The sequence below is a fragment of the Solanum verrucosum genome, unplaced genomic scaffold (genome assembly GCF_900185275.1).
Source record: "Solanum verrucosum unplaced genomic scaffold, falcon-dt-bn FXZP01000351.1, whole genome shotgun sequence".
Lineage (NCBI taxonomy): Eukaryota > Viridiplantae > Streptophyta > Magnoliopsida > Solanales > Solanaceae > Solanum > Solanum verrucosum.
This window is the reverse complement of record NW_026019958.1, coordinates 628,687-642,689: the sequence shown is the minus strand read 5'-3', so window position 1 is coordinate 642,689 and position 14,003 is coordinate 628,687. Positions and strand designations below refer to the sequence as shown.

Sequence of the window (14,003 nt, the reverse complement as noted above, 5' to 3'; positions counted from 1 at the left end):
AAGTCTTCAACTCACAATTATTTTATGACTCATAAACTAAAAGTTAAAAGTCATAAGTTGCTGATATTCAATTTTTAGGTTTGAACTTATTTTTGTATTTTATTTTTTTTTGCCTAAAAGCAGGAAAGGAACCAATTTGTAGTCATGGGTCACCTAAACCCTATTTAGTAGAAAATTATATTATTTATATATGACTAAAATTATTATTTTTATGTATATATAGTAGATGTCAAACTCTCTTCGTCTAGTTAATATGTTTATTTCTTTAGATTTTAAACTCTCTTTGTGAAAATCCTGTTCCCTCGAAATAAAAAGAATTCGATTATTAAAATCCAAAAAATATTTAAAAAACCACACGTGCAGCGCACGAGACACTCACCTTACAAACCAATAACATTGCTTTCTTGGTCAAATGGGACCCACCACATGATAGTCACCAACTTCTCCTCATATTCTCTCAAATCTCCTCACGCGCTCTCCATAAGCGCTAAGCGCGTGTAGTCAACCTCCATCTCTGCAAGTAGGCACTGTACTACTAGAATACAAAATTCTCAGCCAACCAAAAAAATCAACGTTCATCGTTCAAATTCTTTCGATTTCGCCGGTGATGATATGAAATCCCCCAAAATCTGCAAAAACGATTTATCTGTTTATACATACAGGTGATTTTATATATTGAAGTTTATGTGCTCTATGATTGGCCGGTTTTTCGGGTTCTAATGGAGCTGTTTTGATTCTCAACTCAAACTTTTTCTTATGTGGGTGTGTTTTTAGGTAATAGTTTCGTATACCCTTTTCGTTTCTTTCAATAATTTTGATGTTTTTGGATGAAAATGGATAATCTTTTCCCAAAAGAAGTGATTTTTGATGTTATCTTTTCTTTTTGCTGAGTTTGATTGTAGCTCTAATTGGATATCTCTTGTGTGGGATAGGGTGGGGTGGGGTGGAGTGGGGTAAGTTGTCTTAGAAGACCTGTACTTTCTCTTATTAAACCTGTTCTTAGAGTCTTAGACAAGGGTAAACAGACAAAAAGCAAAGATTTCTTATAGGCATGCATACCAACTAGTTGGTATCAACTTAGGGGGGTTCCTTTGGTAGTGCTAGTAATGAGTTAACTTATTCAAGTGTTGATTTTGTGTATGTTATACAACTTTTGGTAGCTGGTTAGGAAGTAAGTTATTCATGTATATTGATAAGATGTTTGGTTTGCAATTTAAAACCCGAATAAATAATGCGTTTATAAGTTATGAGGGAATTGGTGTATTATCTTATGTAGGGTAGAAGATGGAATAACTTATACCTGCACTACCAAATGACTCCTTAGTTGATATAAAACTTGCCCAAGGACAGGATTTTGCTCGGAGCATTGCTAATCTAGTTAGTGACTAGGACTAAGTGTGAGATTTTAGAGATCCTCTACTTTTAGAATTTAGAGAATCCCTAATTTGCCTTAAAAAGACAAATTATTCACCAATATTAGGATGGAATAAGTTCGTGATGAGCAAAATGAATATTAGAGGATTCAGAGAGCCCATTCAGATTAATTTGGGCTTGAGACATAGTTAATTGGTTACTTTTGCCGGGTTTTATTTTGATTAAGTTGGTTGAGATTGAAAATTTCAACATTGACTCTGTGTGTGGACTTCTTGCAACTTTATATTCAGTTTATCTGGTTGGGGTACTGAGATAAAAGCGGAAGCTTTAGGTTATAGCTGATGTCAGTGCTAAATTAACTTGACATGATCAATTCTATTCTGAGCAAAAGGAAAAGATGAATGTAAGAGGTTAGCCTTGTATAAACATGGTTTAACAGCAGGTGGGTTCTTCTTGCATTCTGAAATTTATTAATCTCTTATCCCGGTTTGATAGTACTACTCAACTTTTAGCCCTATCCAGTTCAGAGCTACATTAGCTTGGTAGTGTCATTCAAGTCCTATTCTCTTTTGTCATTACCAAAGTTGTTATTTAAGCTTTTTTTTGGCCAACACAAGCTATGCTCACTCTTTGTGCAAAAATTGCTCCGTTTTGGCATGTAATCTCCACTCTAATAACTTTGCTCTTGTATAGTTGAATCCTTGCTATACATGTAAGACTATGAAAGCCTTGATGTCAACCTAATACCTTTCCTTCTGAATTCACAGAAGAAGTCATTAATCTTTCTTGTTTTTTCAAATAGCCTTGGTGTCTAGACAACTTTCTTGCACCTCCACTAATTCAATGGGTCACCTGCTACCTCCACAGACACAGGTACCGGGTACTTAGAAAGAAATCACCCAGTGTTTTTGCCTTCACTAGGATTTGAACCTGAGTAATGAAATCATAAATCTTCTGGTTTGACTTCTCAAAGAAATAATCTGTTGGGATTTCTAGATAAAGCTAAAAAAATGGAAGCTTGGTGCATGAAGCATCCCCGTTCTTGTGGGGTCTTGGAAAGAGTCGCACCACAAGGGGATGTGATGTTGCCATGTAGGCAGCCACACTGACACACACATAAATGGCTAATTCTGTTGGGATTTCTAATGTGGATGTATCTGAAAAATGCATAGTATTTCCATGTGTACTACAATTGTGAGAAATATTGAAAAAGAATATTATTGAATTGTTGTTGTTGTTTACATTATTACATTGAGACCCTATTTATAGACTCTAGAATACAATCCTATACCAAGTAGGATACTATTTAGTATTCCTATTTCTATTTCTATTTCTATTCCTATTCCTATTCTAATACGATTGTATAAACCTATTCCTATTCTAATAGGATTGTATAAAGCTATTCCTATTCTAACACTCCCCCTCAAGCTAGTGCATACAATTCATGTACCTAGCTTGTTACAAATGTAATTAATACGAGGACCGATGAGAGGGGCTTGGTGAGATATCTGCAAGTTGATCACTCGACTTCACAAAATTGACAATCAATCTCAATGTGCTTGGTCTTCTCATGAAATACTGAATTTGATGCATAATGCCGATAAAACACAGAGTGATAAAATTATAGTGTTGAACTTCCCAAACCAAACTTGCAAAGACTGTTTCAGACCATAGAGTGACTCACATAATCGACATACAAAGCTACTAAACTCCACCTGAGCAACAAAGTGCTCAAAATCTAGTATAAAGTATATGGATCATGTTGGAATTAATAGATGAGTCAATATTAAACAAGAAAGTCACCGCAAAATTGGCCGGAACATGCTCATACGCTGGAGTATTAGATTTGATGGCTGAAAATGGTCACAATCTAAGAAATAAAATTATATGGGTAGGGTCAAAATGATGGACGACCCAACTAGAAAATAGAAATTATATAGGAAAGGTTGGATTGATGGCACAACCCTATTGAAAAAGAGAAATAATATGGGTAGGGTCGGAATGATGGCACGATCCTACTGAAAAAAAGAAAGTATATGGGTAGGGTCGGAATGATGGCACAACCCTACACAAATCAAATTTGAGGAGTCATCGGAAAGACGAATGAAACTATGCAAATCAAATCTGAGGAGTCACTGAAAGACACATGATGCTATGCAACTCAGATATGAGAAAGTAGTTCGGAAAAAATCCACAGTACTACACAAATTAAATATGAAAAGTAGTCCGGAGAGATGCACGGTGCTACGCAAATCAGATATACAAAAAAATAAAAATCACCGGAAGGATGGCACGGTGCTACACAAATTAAATATGAAAAAGTAGTCACCGGAAAGATGGCATGGTGCTACACAAATCAAATATGAAAAAGTAGTCACCGGAAAGATCACACGGTGCTACACAAATTGGATATGAGAAAGTAGTCACCGAAAAGATGGCACGATACTACATAAATTAAATATGAAAAAGTAGTCACCGGAAAGATGGCACGGTGCTACACAAATACCGACGGATATGGAGTTGACACAAAACAGCCCTAGAAAGTCACCGGAAATTGATGCACGGTGACCTGTTTGTCTAAGTTTCTTCCCTTGAATATGGGGATCATGCATGTATCATTAGTCTTACTTTTGTTAACATAATCATTGGCCAGACGGGCAACATATATGGGTAATAGCCACCCGCCGGCAATGGAAGCTCTTTGATTCTCTACCAAGATCGTAGGCTCTGATACCATGTGAGAAATATTGAAAAAGAATATTATTGAATTGTTGTTGTTGTTTACATTATTACATTGAGACCCTATTTATAGACTCTAGAATACAATCCTATACCAAGTAGGATACTATTTAGTATTCCTATTCTAATACGATTGTATAAACCTATTCCCATTCTAATAGGATTGTATAAACCTATTCCTATTCTAACAACAATGATGTGATTCATTTTTATTTTATTCAACATTTCTTCAACTTAAAATTGTGAATATGATGTGTATCTTTGGTTGGCAAGGTTGCAATATTAGTGATAATTTACATCGAATTACTGTGGTTACAAAAATGATTCCAGTTGTACAATGTGTTCTACTTGGCAGTGCCGGGGTCTTGCATCATCTTACTGGCAAGTCATGCTTGATTTCTTTGCTTGGTTGTAAGTTAGCTGTCACAATGACATATAACTTTCATTTGTGGGGTTTAGCATGTATCTATCATGCAGTTTCTGTGTTTGCTGAATTTCACCATTGACAGAACTATGCTTAACCATCTAAATTTTCCTATAATAAGGCAAGAAATATCTCGTATACTCCTTTTTAGTTGTAGTACGCTTGTTGTTTCTGTTCATAATAATCCATGTTGCTAAGCACTTAATTTTTAAAATGGTTATTTTTTCTTTTATATTTTTCCTTGGAATTGTGTCCAGTCATGAGTACCATGTGTGTTTAATAATCCTACATGCAAGGTATGTTATGTTTTGTCTTTGAGGTTCTTGGTGTTTTGATTTTGATGTCCTGCTGATGATGCAGGAATCAATCTTGGACACTGGTTACTAAGAAATTAGAAGATACTAATTGAGGAGAATATAGTAGTGTGCTGTACTCATCCACAAAGTTCAAATGGAAGCACGCCCTGCTGTGTCTGTTCAAAGTGTGGTTGCAAGTCAACTCAGTAATTGTGGTGCATCAGGGGGACTTTCTTCTTCCTTCTCTATGTTTCCAACAGCCCTAGGAGAAAAGTACCCTAAGTTTCCAGACTTGCAGCAGGCTTCGATGGAGAAGGAGCTCAAGCAACATCCTGGAACTGTTGTCTCTTCTTTGCCTTCCAACAGTGGGGCTGTTGGTCTTATGTTCTCATCATCATCAGGATTTTCCGCAGATCTTCAGTTCTCATCTGTTTCACCCCAGGAAAAGCATTCAGGACCTGCACCTTTCATTTCTCAGTCAACATATAGTGAGACATCGATCCAATTACCTCATTCGGGAGTTCTTCAGTCCACAGCATCAAGCCAATATTTGAATGAAAACCATGAACCCTGGTGTATAGATCCATTGCCTAATTTCCTTGATTATTCGATGAATAACCCTGTCCAGAATAGTCAGGTAGCTTGTAGCAATAAACAAAGTGATTGGCAGGAGTGGGCCGACCTTGTACTCAATGATGAAGATGCTCTGCCTTCTAATTGGAACGACATCATTGCTGATACAAGTATTGGTGACTCGGAGCTGAAGGTCAGTTTTATTCTGCACTGACTGCTGAATTTCTATTCCTCATTCATTTACTTCTTCTTCATACGCAATAGCTCAGCTGGTAAAGGCCTGGGACAAAGTCCTTCAGGTCGCCGGTTCGAGCCCCAGCAGGGCCACTGGAGGCATTACAAACCGGCCGCGTCTCCAGGGCCCCGTGGAACTAACCGTGGTGGACCCGCCTTGAAACAGCGGGACCCGGTGGGTACAGCTAGTCGGGTTCGCAAAGCGACGCCCGGAAACCACGGTAAAAAAAAAAAATAAAATAAAATAAAATAAAATACGCATCTTATTGGTGTTAAAAGAACAAAAGGAGACCCATTCTTATCTTGTTGTGTGTTCAAAGATGCAATTTCAGGAGGAAAAACAACATTTGAATTTCCCAATGCAGCAAGTCCAAGCATCACAGCAAATCCCAGCTGTGCCTGTAGAAACTTCGGCTATTGCTCCTGTATCATCCCCTGCAAGTAGTGCTGCAACAAGGCAACGCATGCGTTGGACTCCAGAACTTCATGAAGCCTTTGTTGAAGCAGTCAACAAGCTTGGTGGAAGTGAAAGTGATTACTCTCCTTGCTGTGCATCACTTTTTATAAAGCTCTCCTTGTTGTGCATCATAAACCAAGTTTTAGTATTAGACTGTTGTCTGACTCAGTGATTTTACATGAGCTGCAGGAGCTACTCCCAAAGGGGTGCTAAAAATGATGAAAGTTGAGAGTTTGACCATCTATCACGTTAAAAGCCATTTGCAGGTTTGTGCTATCTCATGTCCTCAAGTTGATTCCCTTTGGAGATGGACCTGTTGTATTTCTTTATTGATCTTTTTGAACCATTTTTCTGAAATGCAGAAATATCGAACAGCTAGATATAAACCAGAAGCATCAGAAGGTATGTAGACATTTCTCACTCTTATGTGTTTGTTTACGTGTCTATCTTTTCATTCATTTTGTTTTTTTCTCTTTTCTCAAGCAATTTTAAAGAAGTGTTTTGTTCTTATTCTTGAATTAACTTTGATTGTTGTAAAGCTGTGAAAATCTTTTGAGCCAGTAGATGTCTAATTTTTGTTAAGTACTTGAGATCTGAAAGGTTCTTCTTCACAACCGCGTGCATGCACATGTATGTGTGTTTGCATGTTTTAATTATTTATTCACCTGTCAACTTATTGTTTTTGTATTTAATCTCATGTGAATTCCTCAATCCTTATATGCATGGTAGCAGATGATGAAATTATTCTTCGACAGCTATTCATATGGTAGCTTTTTAGTGCATAATAGATGAGCTTTCTCTAATGCCCAAGAAGAAATTCTATGTTGGATCTGAAAGATATGGACAGATGAGTTATCAACTAGGTTTTGAAGCAATGAGTCTCGGATCAGATCTTTGTTGGTACTGTCTGTCTCAGGAACATGAACTTGTGCTCTGTTTGAGAACTTCATGTGATGTGGTATTCTTTTCCATGTTAGGGACATAATTGAATGAGATAATACTGTGCGGAAGCTATATAGCGTAGGAAACTTAAAAAGTTTGGGACTACTTAAGGAAAACTGTAAATTTTGTACACAATTTCCAACATCTTGTACTTTGTTTTGTAACATCACTTCTCATAGCCTAGATCACTACCTTAAGGTACTTCTTTTGTATGTTTCTCTTATTTTCTCTTATTTAAACCTCCCTTCTCTCTCTCTCCCTCCTTAGCTGAATGTGTTTGCTTAACTTACACTGCATGCAGTATTTACTTCTTAACTCCTATTTTTGTTTGATAAGACATAATTTTATTAATATAACCCCAAGATGGTACTGCACTAGTAAAAAACAGTTTGCTGGGTATGAGTCTCTTAAAACTGCAGGGATTCCAAAAACTCCAACATTACATCAATGTCATTAGCAAAAGAAGCATTACACTGAAAATTTTAAATTCCAGATACATCTATTTTAGGTTCTTACATTTCTTTTTCAAAATAACTTCTCATACCAGAAAGTGGCAGAAACTGCTCCTCCATCTCTTCTTTTCCTGCATCCAGTTGCGGATTCAGGATTTCTGTGAAGGGGGTTCGAAATATAAAGAAGTAAACATGTGAAAATTACAAGATGAAAAACTGAGCGACATAGGAGGAAACTAGTAATCTGAATCCAATAAGTTTAACTTGCCTTGTCATGCTGCGTTTGGTTTTTTTTACTTTTATCCTATTTCATCGAGCTTTTTTAAAAAATATTTCTTGTGTTTTTTTCTCTCTTTTATATTGCAGTGTTCTACTCTATTTTTTGAATTTTTTTTAAATTCAACCACTAAGATATTATAATATATATATTCATAAGATAAATAGTTGACATTGTAGATTTTTTAGTTCATTTAATTCAATTTACTAGATTCGTCATTCATGAAAAAAACAAATGATGAATAGAACAAATAAGTTTAGTTTAGTTTTCATCTTTTTAAAATCAAACTGAAAAAAATAAGAAAGAAATACTATAAAATTAGAGGGGGGGGGGGGGAATCAATTAATTATATTTTATTAAAAGATTATTCACGACTTTTAAATTTCTTCATTCGATTAACTTTAATTCAATTTATTTTATATAATATTTTTTGTAAATCAATTTCAAATTTAATAATAATTCATCGTTAGTACATGGAAAGAGACTTATGTAGAAATAAAATGAGAAGTATAAATAAGAAGAATAAAAGACAAAAGTATCTAAAATATGTCTAATAAATTTAAACAAAGATAAATTGAGAAAAGGAAAAAGCATAGAGAGAAAAATAATGATAACAAAATAATAAAGCTTTACATTGAACCAAAAACAATGAGGCATTTCATTGAGTTGGGATTTGAGCCCGAAACCAGAGCCCATTTAGCCTTCCAAAAACAATGAAATGAAGTTGGATTTGAGCCCAAAACAAGAGCCCATTCGGCCTTTTTTTTTTTTTTTTTTTGAAAAGGTAACTTGTATTATAAACACAGGAATACCCAGGACGTACTCCAGTAATACTTACAATCAGAAATACAAAAGTGTTGCTGTTTTCCTATGAACTCATTAAGGACTCTAACATACTAGGTATATCCTCATCTTCATGAGGATATTCATGTTTACACCAAAAAGAGAAAAGAGCTAAACATTTCAGCTTCATCTTCTCCATAGAGCAGCTCTTGTTCTCAAAACATCTCTGATTCCTTTCCAGCCAAATAGTCCACCAAATGCAGGCTGGGACAATCTTCCATCTCTCCCTGTGCCCCGAATGATTTCCATCCCGATTCCAACATGCCAAAGCTTCCTTTATGTTTCCTGGCATAGACCAACTGATGCCCCTTTTATTGATGAAAATATGCCCAAGTTTCACTGTCTCCTTACAGTGTAAAAAGAGATGATTTATTGTCTCTGTCTCACATTCACAAAAAAAACATCTGGAGCACAAATCGAGGCCCTTCATACGGTTATCCTGCGTGAAAACAACCTGTTTTGCTAAGAGCCAAGTAAAACAGGCCACCTTGAAGGGCACCTTAACTTTCCAGATCATTTTCCATGGCCAGTAGCTTGATTGAGTGTGTGTCCTCTGTGAGCCCATTCGGCCTTTCAAAGCTGAAAAAAAAAACAAGTGGAAAAATGTTGCAAGCGGGAATCGAACCCCAACTATCTCGGTCAACGTTGAACCCCTTTGCCGCTAAGCCATGCTTCTCTTTAGTTTTGAGGGGGTTCATTTTAATATATGTACTCATAACATCAGAAATAGACCTTATATATACAGTGTAATTTTTCGACGAGGGGGTTCGGGTGAACCCCCTGACCTCCACGTGGTACGCCCCTGCCTGCATCTGTTGCTTTTTCACTCAGTGTAAATACTAAAATAGTTTCCACGGCCCCTCCCCCCTCAATTATTCCCACTTCAATTGAAAATCTGTACATATTTTGTCTAAGGCTAATTTTGGGGATGAGAAAATCTTATCTGGAAGGGCATCTGTATGTTGAACATCCCTGACAGGAAATAGTGACAACTATTTTAGGATAGAAGAGTATTATGAACTTTATATTGTCTTGTAAAAAAATTCGAGCCTATCTTTTTCTGACCTGAATCAGATACTCTTCAACTTAATGGTTAATCAGCATAAAATATTTGATTGCTAAATATCCTGTGTTTCCAGGTTGTGACTAATTAATTTCTCCATCCATTCTTATCTTCTGATGATTTTGGTTGCTGACATTCGTTTCTTTTATCTCATAGCTGGGTGTTCAGAGAAGAAACAATCTTCACTAGATGATTTGGCATCTCTGGACTTAAAGACGTAAGTTGCTATTCCATGTCCACACCTCTATTGATATAATTATTACAAGTCACTTTATTATTCTATGCATAAGAGAACTTCCACATTATATCTTTTATGAAGTTATAACGTAAGTGTTCCCCTTCTCTCCTCCGTTTCACCTTCTATCCTGACCCTAACCCCCACCCCAAATGGAACAAAAGAATATCTCTGGTTGGCACAGTATATAGGAAGAGTGACTTCTTCTTTCCTCTCGCCAGAATTCTATCTTTACCAGAAGACCCTGGCACTGAATCTTAACTGCTTCTTTGTTTTCTAGCATAAAATTTTCTTCCACAGGCAGCATTTTCTCTCTATCCTCTAGCTACTATTGAAAAATTACCAGTTTTCTCTTCCTCACCTAAAATAACAGATTATCAAATTTGGTGCAAGGGCCAACTTGAGTTTCCAGTAATCAGGGGTTGGCCCATCGTCATTCCAGAATCTCCTCTTCATTGTCATCTTTTATTTTCTGGCTCTGCTGGATTCTTCCTTCTCAAAATTCATCTTTGAATATGTTATCCACAACCTCTGAAGAACAGAGGCTGGCATCCATGGCAGCTTTAGTGATGTCGCTGTCTTTTTTTGATGAAGTGATGTCTCTGTCTTCTGCGATGAGCCAATTCTTTGACATGCAGAATTGTTTTCTCTTGGGCTTGGGATTGGGCTATTGATTATGTAATTTGAGTCTTGGAGATATCTGTTTCTTGGTCTTGGGATATGGGCTAGTTTTGGTGATAGAAGTTTCAGTTTCTGGTTTTGTGGTCTGGGGCATTGGTTCAGATAAGGATTTTGGGATTTTAATCTTTTTTGTTTTGTGTTTGACCCCTGTCTGTATTAATGTTTTTAGATTGTGGGAGTGGCTTAACCTGTTAGATTTTGGGTGTAGGCATTGTAGGTTTTGATGTTTTTAGAGGGATGGGTGTTGTCTTTTTCTTTTTCCTGTGGTATTGTACTTTGTTATTAAACAATTCCTGGGCCAACAAAACGCTCACATAATTATCATGCACATACTTGATTTTGCCATCTTTTGGAAATATCCTTTGCCTTGTTAATTTGGATTTGCTTGTTTGTCCTCAAATTTACAAGAGAATTAACCGACTATTACCAGCTTTATCTTTCATCATTTGCAATCACAACATAAGTTTTTAGAAACAGTTTCTACTGAATTATTTAGAACAACAATAATGTGGAATGTTTGTCCACAACCCCCCCCCCCCCCCCCCTCTTTCCCCCTATCCTATCCTGCTTCGTCCTCAATGAGGCTGTTCGTGATGTGGATACCAGAAAGCAGTGTCCCGGAAATGCATTTACATAACCATAGCATGTGGTCTGTCCCCTTTTCGTTTTGCATTACATGATGCTTAGGTTCTGTTTAATTAACTTTCTGGTTTAGCTTTCATGTAGGAATGTGATTTGCAGGTAACCTATTGATATCATATACATGTTCAGTCCCAATTTAGTCTTTTTTTGTTTCACCTTTTGTAGATGAAGTTAGCAATTTTTTAAGTAAAGGGACTTGAATAAATCACTATCTATAATTAAAGTTACCTGTTTCAAAAATAAAAATCACTATCTATAACGCTAAATTTAGAGATTAGGAAACTGAAAATTCTACAAGTTTGAAAACTCTTTATTTGAAGATATTCAAATAATTACAACAGAAATAAAATAGTTAATATTGACTGTTAAAGCCAAAATCGACCATTTTTCTGGAGGGTAATACTGAGCTAATTCTCTTGCACATAAACTAATGAGAGGAATTCCTACTTCTACATTAATTGGGAGTATAATCTAATTATTACAAGTTACTGTATAATGGACTTCGTTAAGAGTACTATTTATTTACGCATATGCTTGGAGACCAAGATCATATAATAAAAGAGAACCTGAACAAAATATGGTGGGCTCAAATTATTTTCTTGGATTTCTACGCCATAAACCCTTAACTTATTTACACCTGTTATTAGGAAACATGGAATGTACTTGGTATGACATATGTTTAAGCTTCCCTCAAAAAGAATGACAAATAATAGTAAGTAGTAGTGAATGATGTTTAGCTGAAGGATCTATTTGTTCCCAATAGGAGAAAGTTGGGGGAGGGGGCAGAGAGAGAGAGAGAGAGAGAGAGGGAGAGAAAGAGGAAGAGGAGGGTGGGGTGCATGAAGGTTCTGCAATTGAGGCCAGATAGCTGGAGAATTTTGTGCATGTATTAGCTAACACAGGTCACTACTGGTGCTCCGATACAATGACTGGGTGGTAGCTTCAGGGGCTCTATTTATGTAATTTTGAGTTACCTGCTATATCTTATTGTCGTGTATACTTACACACTTGCTTCATTCAAATCTGGTGTGTTGGGCTGACACAGGGGAATTGAGATCACTGAAGCATTACGATTGCAGATGGAAGTTCAGAAGCGTCTCCATGAACAGCTTGAGGTATGGCTTCTTTCTGTTGAGCTAAAAAGTACTAACACTTTGATTGGTGATCATTGCTGGCGTCTTCAACAAAGAACTGTCTGTTATATGAGAATGTCTGCTTGTCATGTTTTAATTTTCTTATGGATAGCTTTTGGCTGCTTATGGCCTTTTAGAGTCTTCCAATCGTAACTGATAATTCTGAAGATAATGAAAAGTGCACGTTAGATTTTCTTGTTGTACATTTTCTGTTTAATTTATAATGTAAGCAATTTCTGTAGTTTTCTCTTCCTTGTCAATCTTTTTGATAAGTCAATTTTGAGTTAATCATAGTTCAGTCTTGGGGATAAAAATCTTCTCTATCATGGGTAATCAGTGGCGAATTTACAGCCAAAAAATAGGGCATCCGCATCTGTGGTCTCTTCGTAAAATTAGATATTTTATATGTATATTTTTTAAGATTTTGTATAATATTACATTCTTGCACCCGTACTACAAGAAGTCTAAATGACCCACATGGTTAAATGTTAAGCTTTTCACCTTGAGGATTAAGGATCAATTCTCACTTCAATACATTTTACTTGATGCACTCATGTTCGAAAAATCCTAGATTCGCCTCTGTGGGTAATAGAATAGCTTTCTTATGCTCATTGATATAATGAATAGCCAGCTCATCCAATCTCGTAGTTGATTGTCTCGTGGTAATCTAACTTGCAGCACTTGTGATGTTATGTGCACTTATATTGTCATGTACATGTCCAGATTCAAAGAAATCTGCAGCTTCGTATAGAAGAACAAGGGCGATACCTCCAGATGATGTTTGAGAAGCAGTGCAAGTCAATGCCTGGCGCAGACTTGGCTAAAGGCTCATCATCTTCCACAGCAGATGATGCCTTTGCACAGTTGTCACAGGTTGACACTGCTAAAGAAGTTGATCAAGAGAAACAGAAAGAGCGGGAAAGGGAAGTTCTTGGAGATCCCGAGACAAATATAACCAGCACTTCTGATTCACCACCTTTGAAGCGCTCTAAATTGGATGAATAAGCATTTGTAGGTTCAAAACACCATTGATAGACTGTAGAATAGTAATATATTGACGCTTGGAACATCAAATCCTTGAGTAGAACGGAGTTGGCTCGTGAAGGAGCTAAAAATATCATGATATTCTTTTCATAGACAATATCTCGAGGGGCCATGGCGTGTCCTCTCATTTGACATAGATCATAAAGAAATATCAAACCTTTGATGTTAGATTTGTGACATTTCAGAGTCATCTTGGAAGGAAAACGAGGAACTATTGGTCGTCCTCGTCGTGTCAAATTCCATCATCTGAAAATGTAGCTTGTCTGAACATGAATTGTTCTGTTATAGTCTTATGTATCAGGAAGGAAAATAGTTCTTATTGCTTGAATTCTCATCAGTCACATTATGTAAATATAATCTTTGGATAAGGATGCTGTTTTTTTCTTTTTATAATCATGTTCAAGTAGGCTTAGGAATTCCAGAGAAGTGATTAGTCTTCCTTGTTATCTCCCTTCATCATGTAAGTGGAAAAAGAAAAAAAAAAACATAGAAGAAAGAAAAAAAGATCAGTACAACAACAATATACCCCATATTCAACGGGTAATCTCACAAGTGGGTCTGGAGAAAAAAAATCCAGAAAAAATTATCTTACCA

General features: G+C 36.4%; 1 protein-coding gene across 5 annotated transcripts; it reads left to right on the top strand.

Moving 5' to 3' along the window:
- The first annotated feature begins 557 nt into the window (after window positions 1-557).
- On the top strand, window positions 558-13,792 carry LOC125814787 (protein PHOSPHATE STARVATION RESPONSE 1-like). Of its 5 annotated transcripts, none has more exons than XM_049494230.1 (8): window positions 558-662; window positions 4,898-5,599; window positions 5,961-6,171; window positions 6,287-6,363; window positions 6,460-6,499; window positions 9,831-9,891; window positions 12,278-12,347; window positions 13,089-13,792. In XM_049494230.1, the coding sequence occupies exons 2-8, from the start codon at window positions 4,988-4,990 to the stop codon at window positions 13,368-13,370; spliced, it is 1,353 nt and encodes a 450-aa protein (XP_049350187.1). In that variant the 5' UTR covers window positions 558-662; window positions 4,898-4,987; the 3' UTR covers window positions 13,371-13,792. The 5 variants fall into 5 exon arrangements, with proteins under 5 accessions (XP_049350187.1, XP_049350189.1, XP_049350185.1 ...); XM_049494232.1 differs by having other exon boundaries at window positions 583-774; window positions 5,973-6,171; XM_049494228.1 differs by having other exon boundaries at window positions 584-774.
- Window positions 13,793-14,003: the final 211 nt, after the last annotated feature.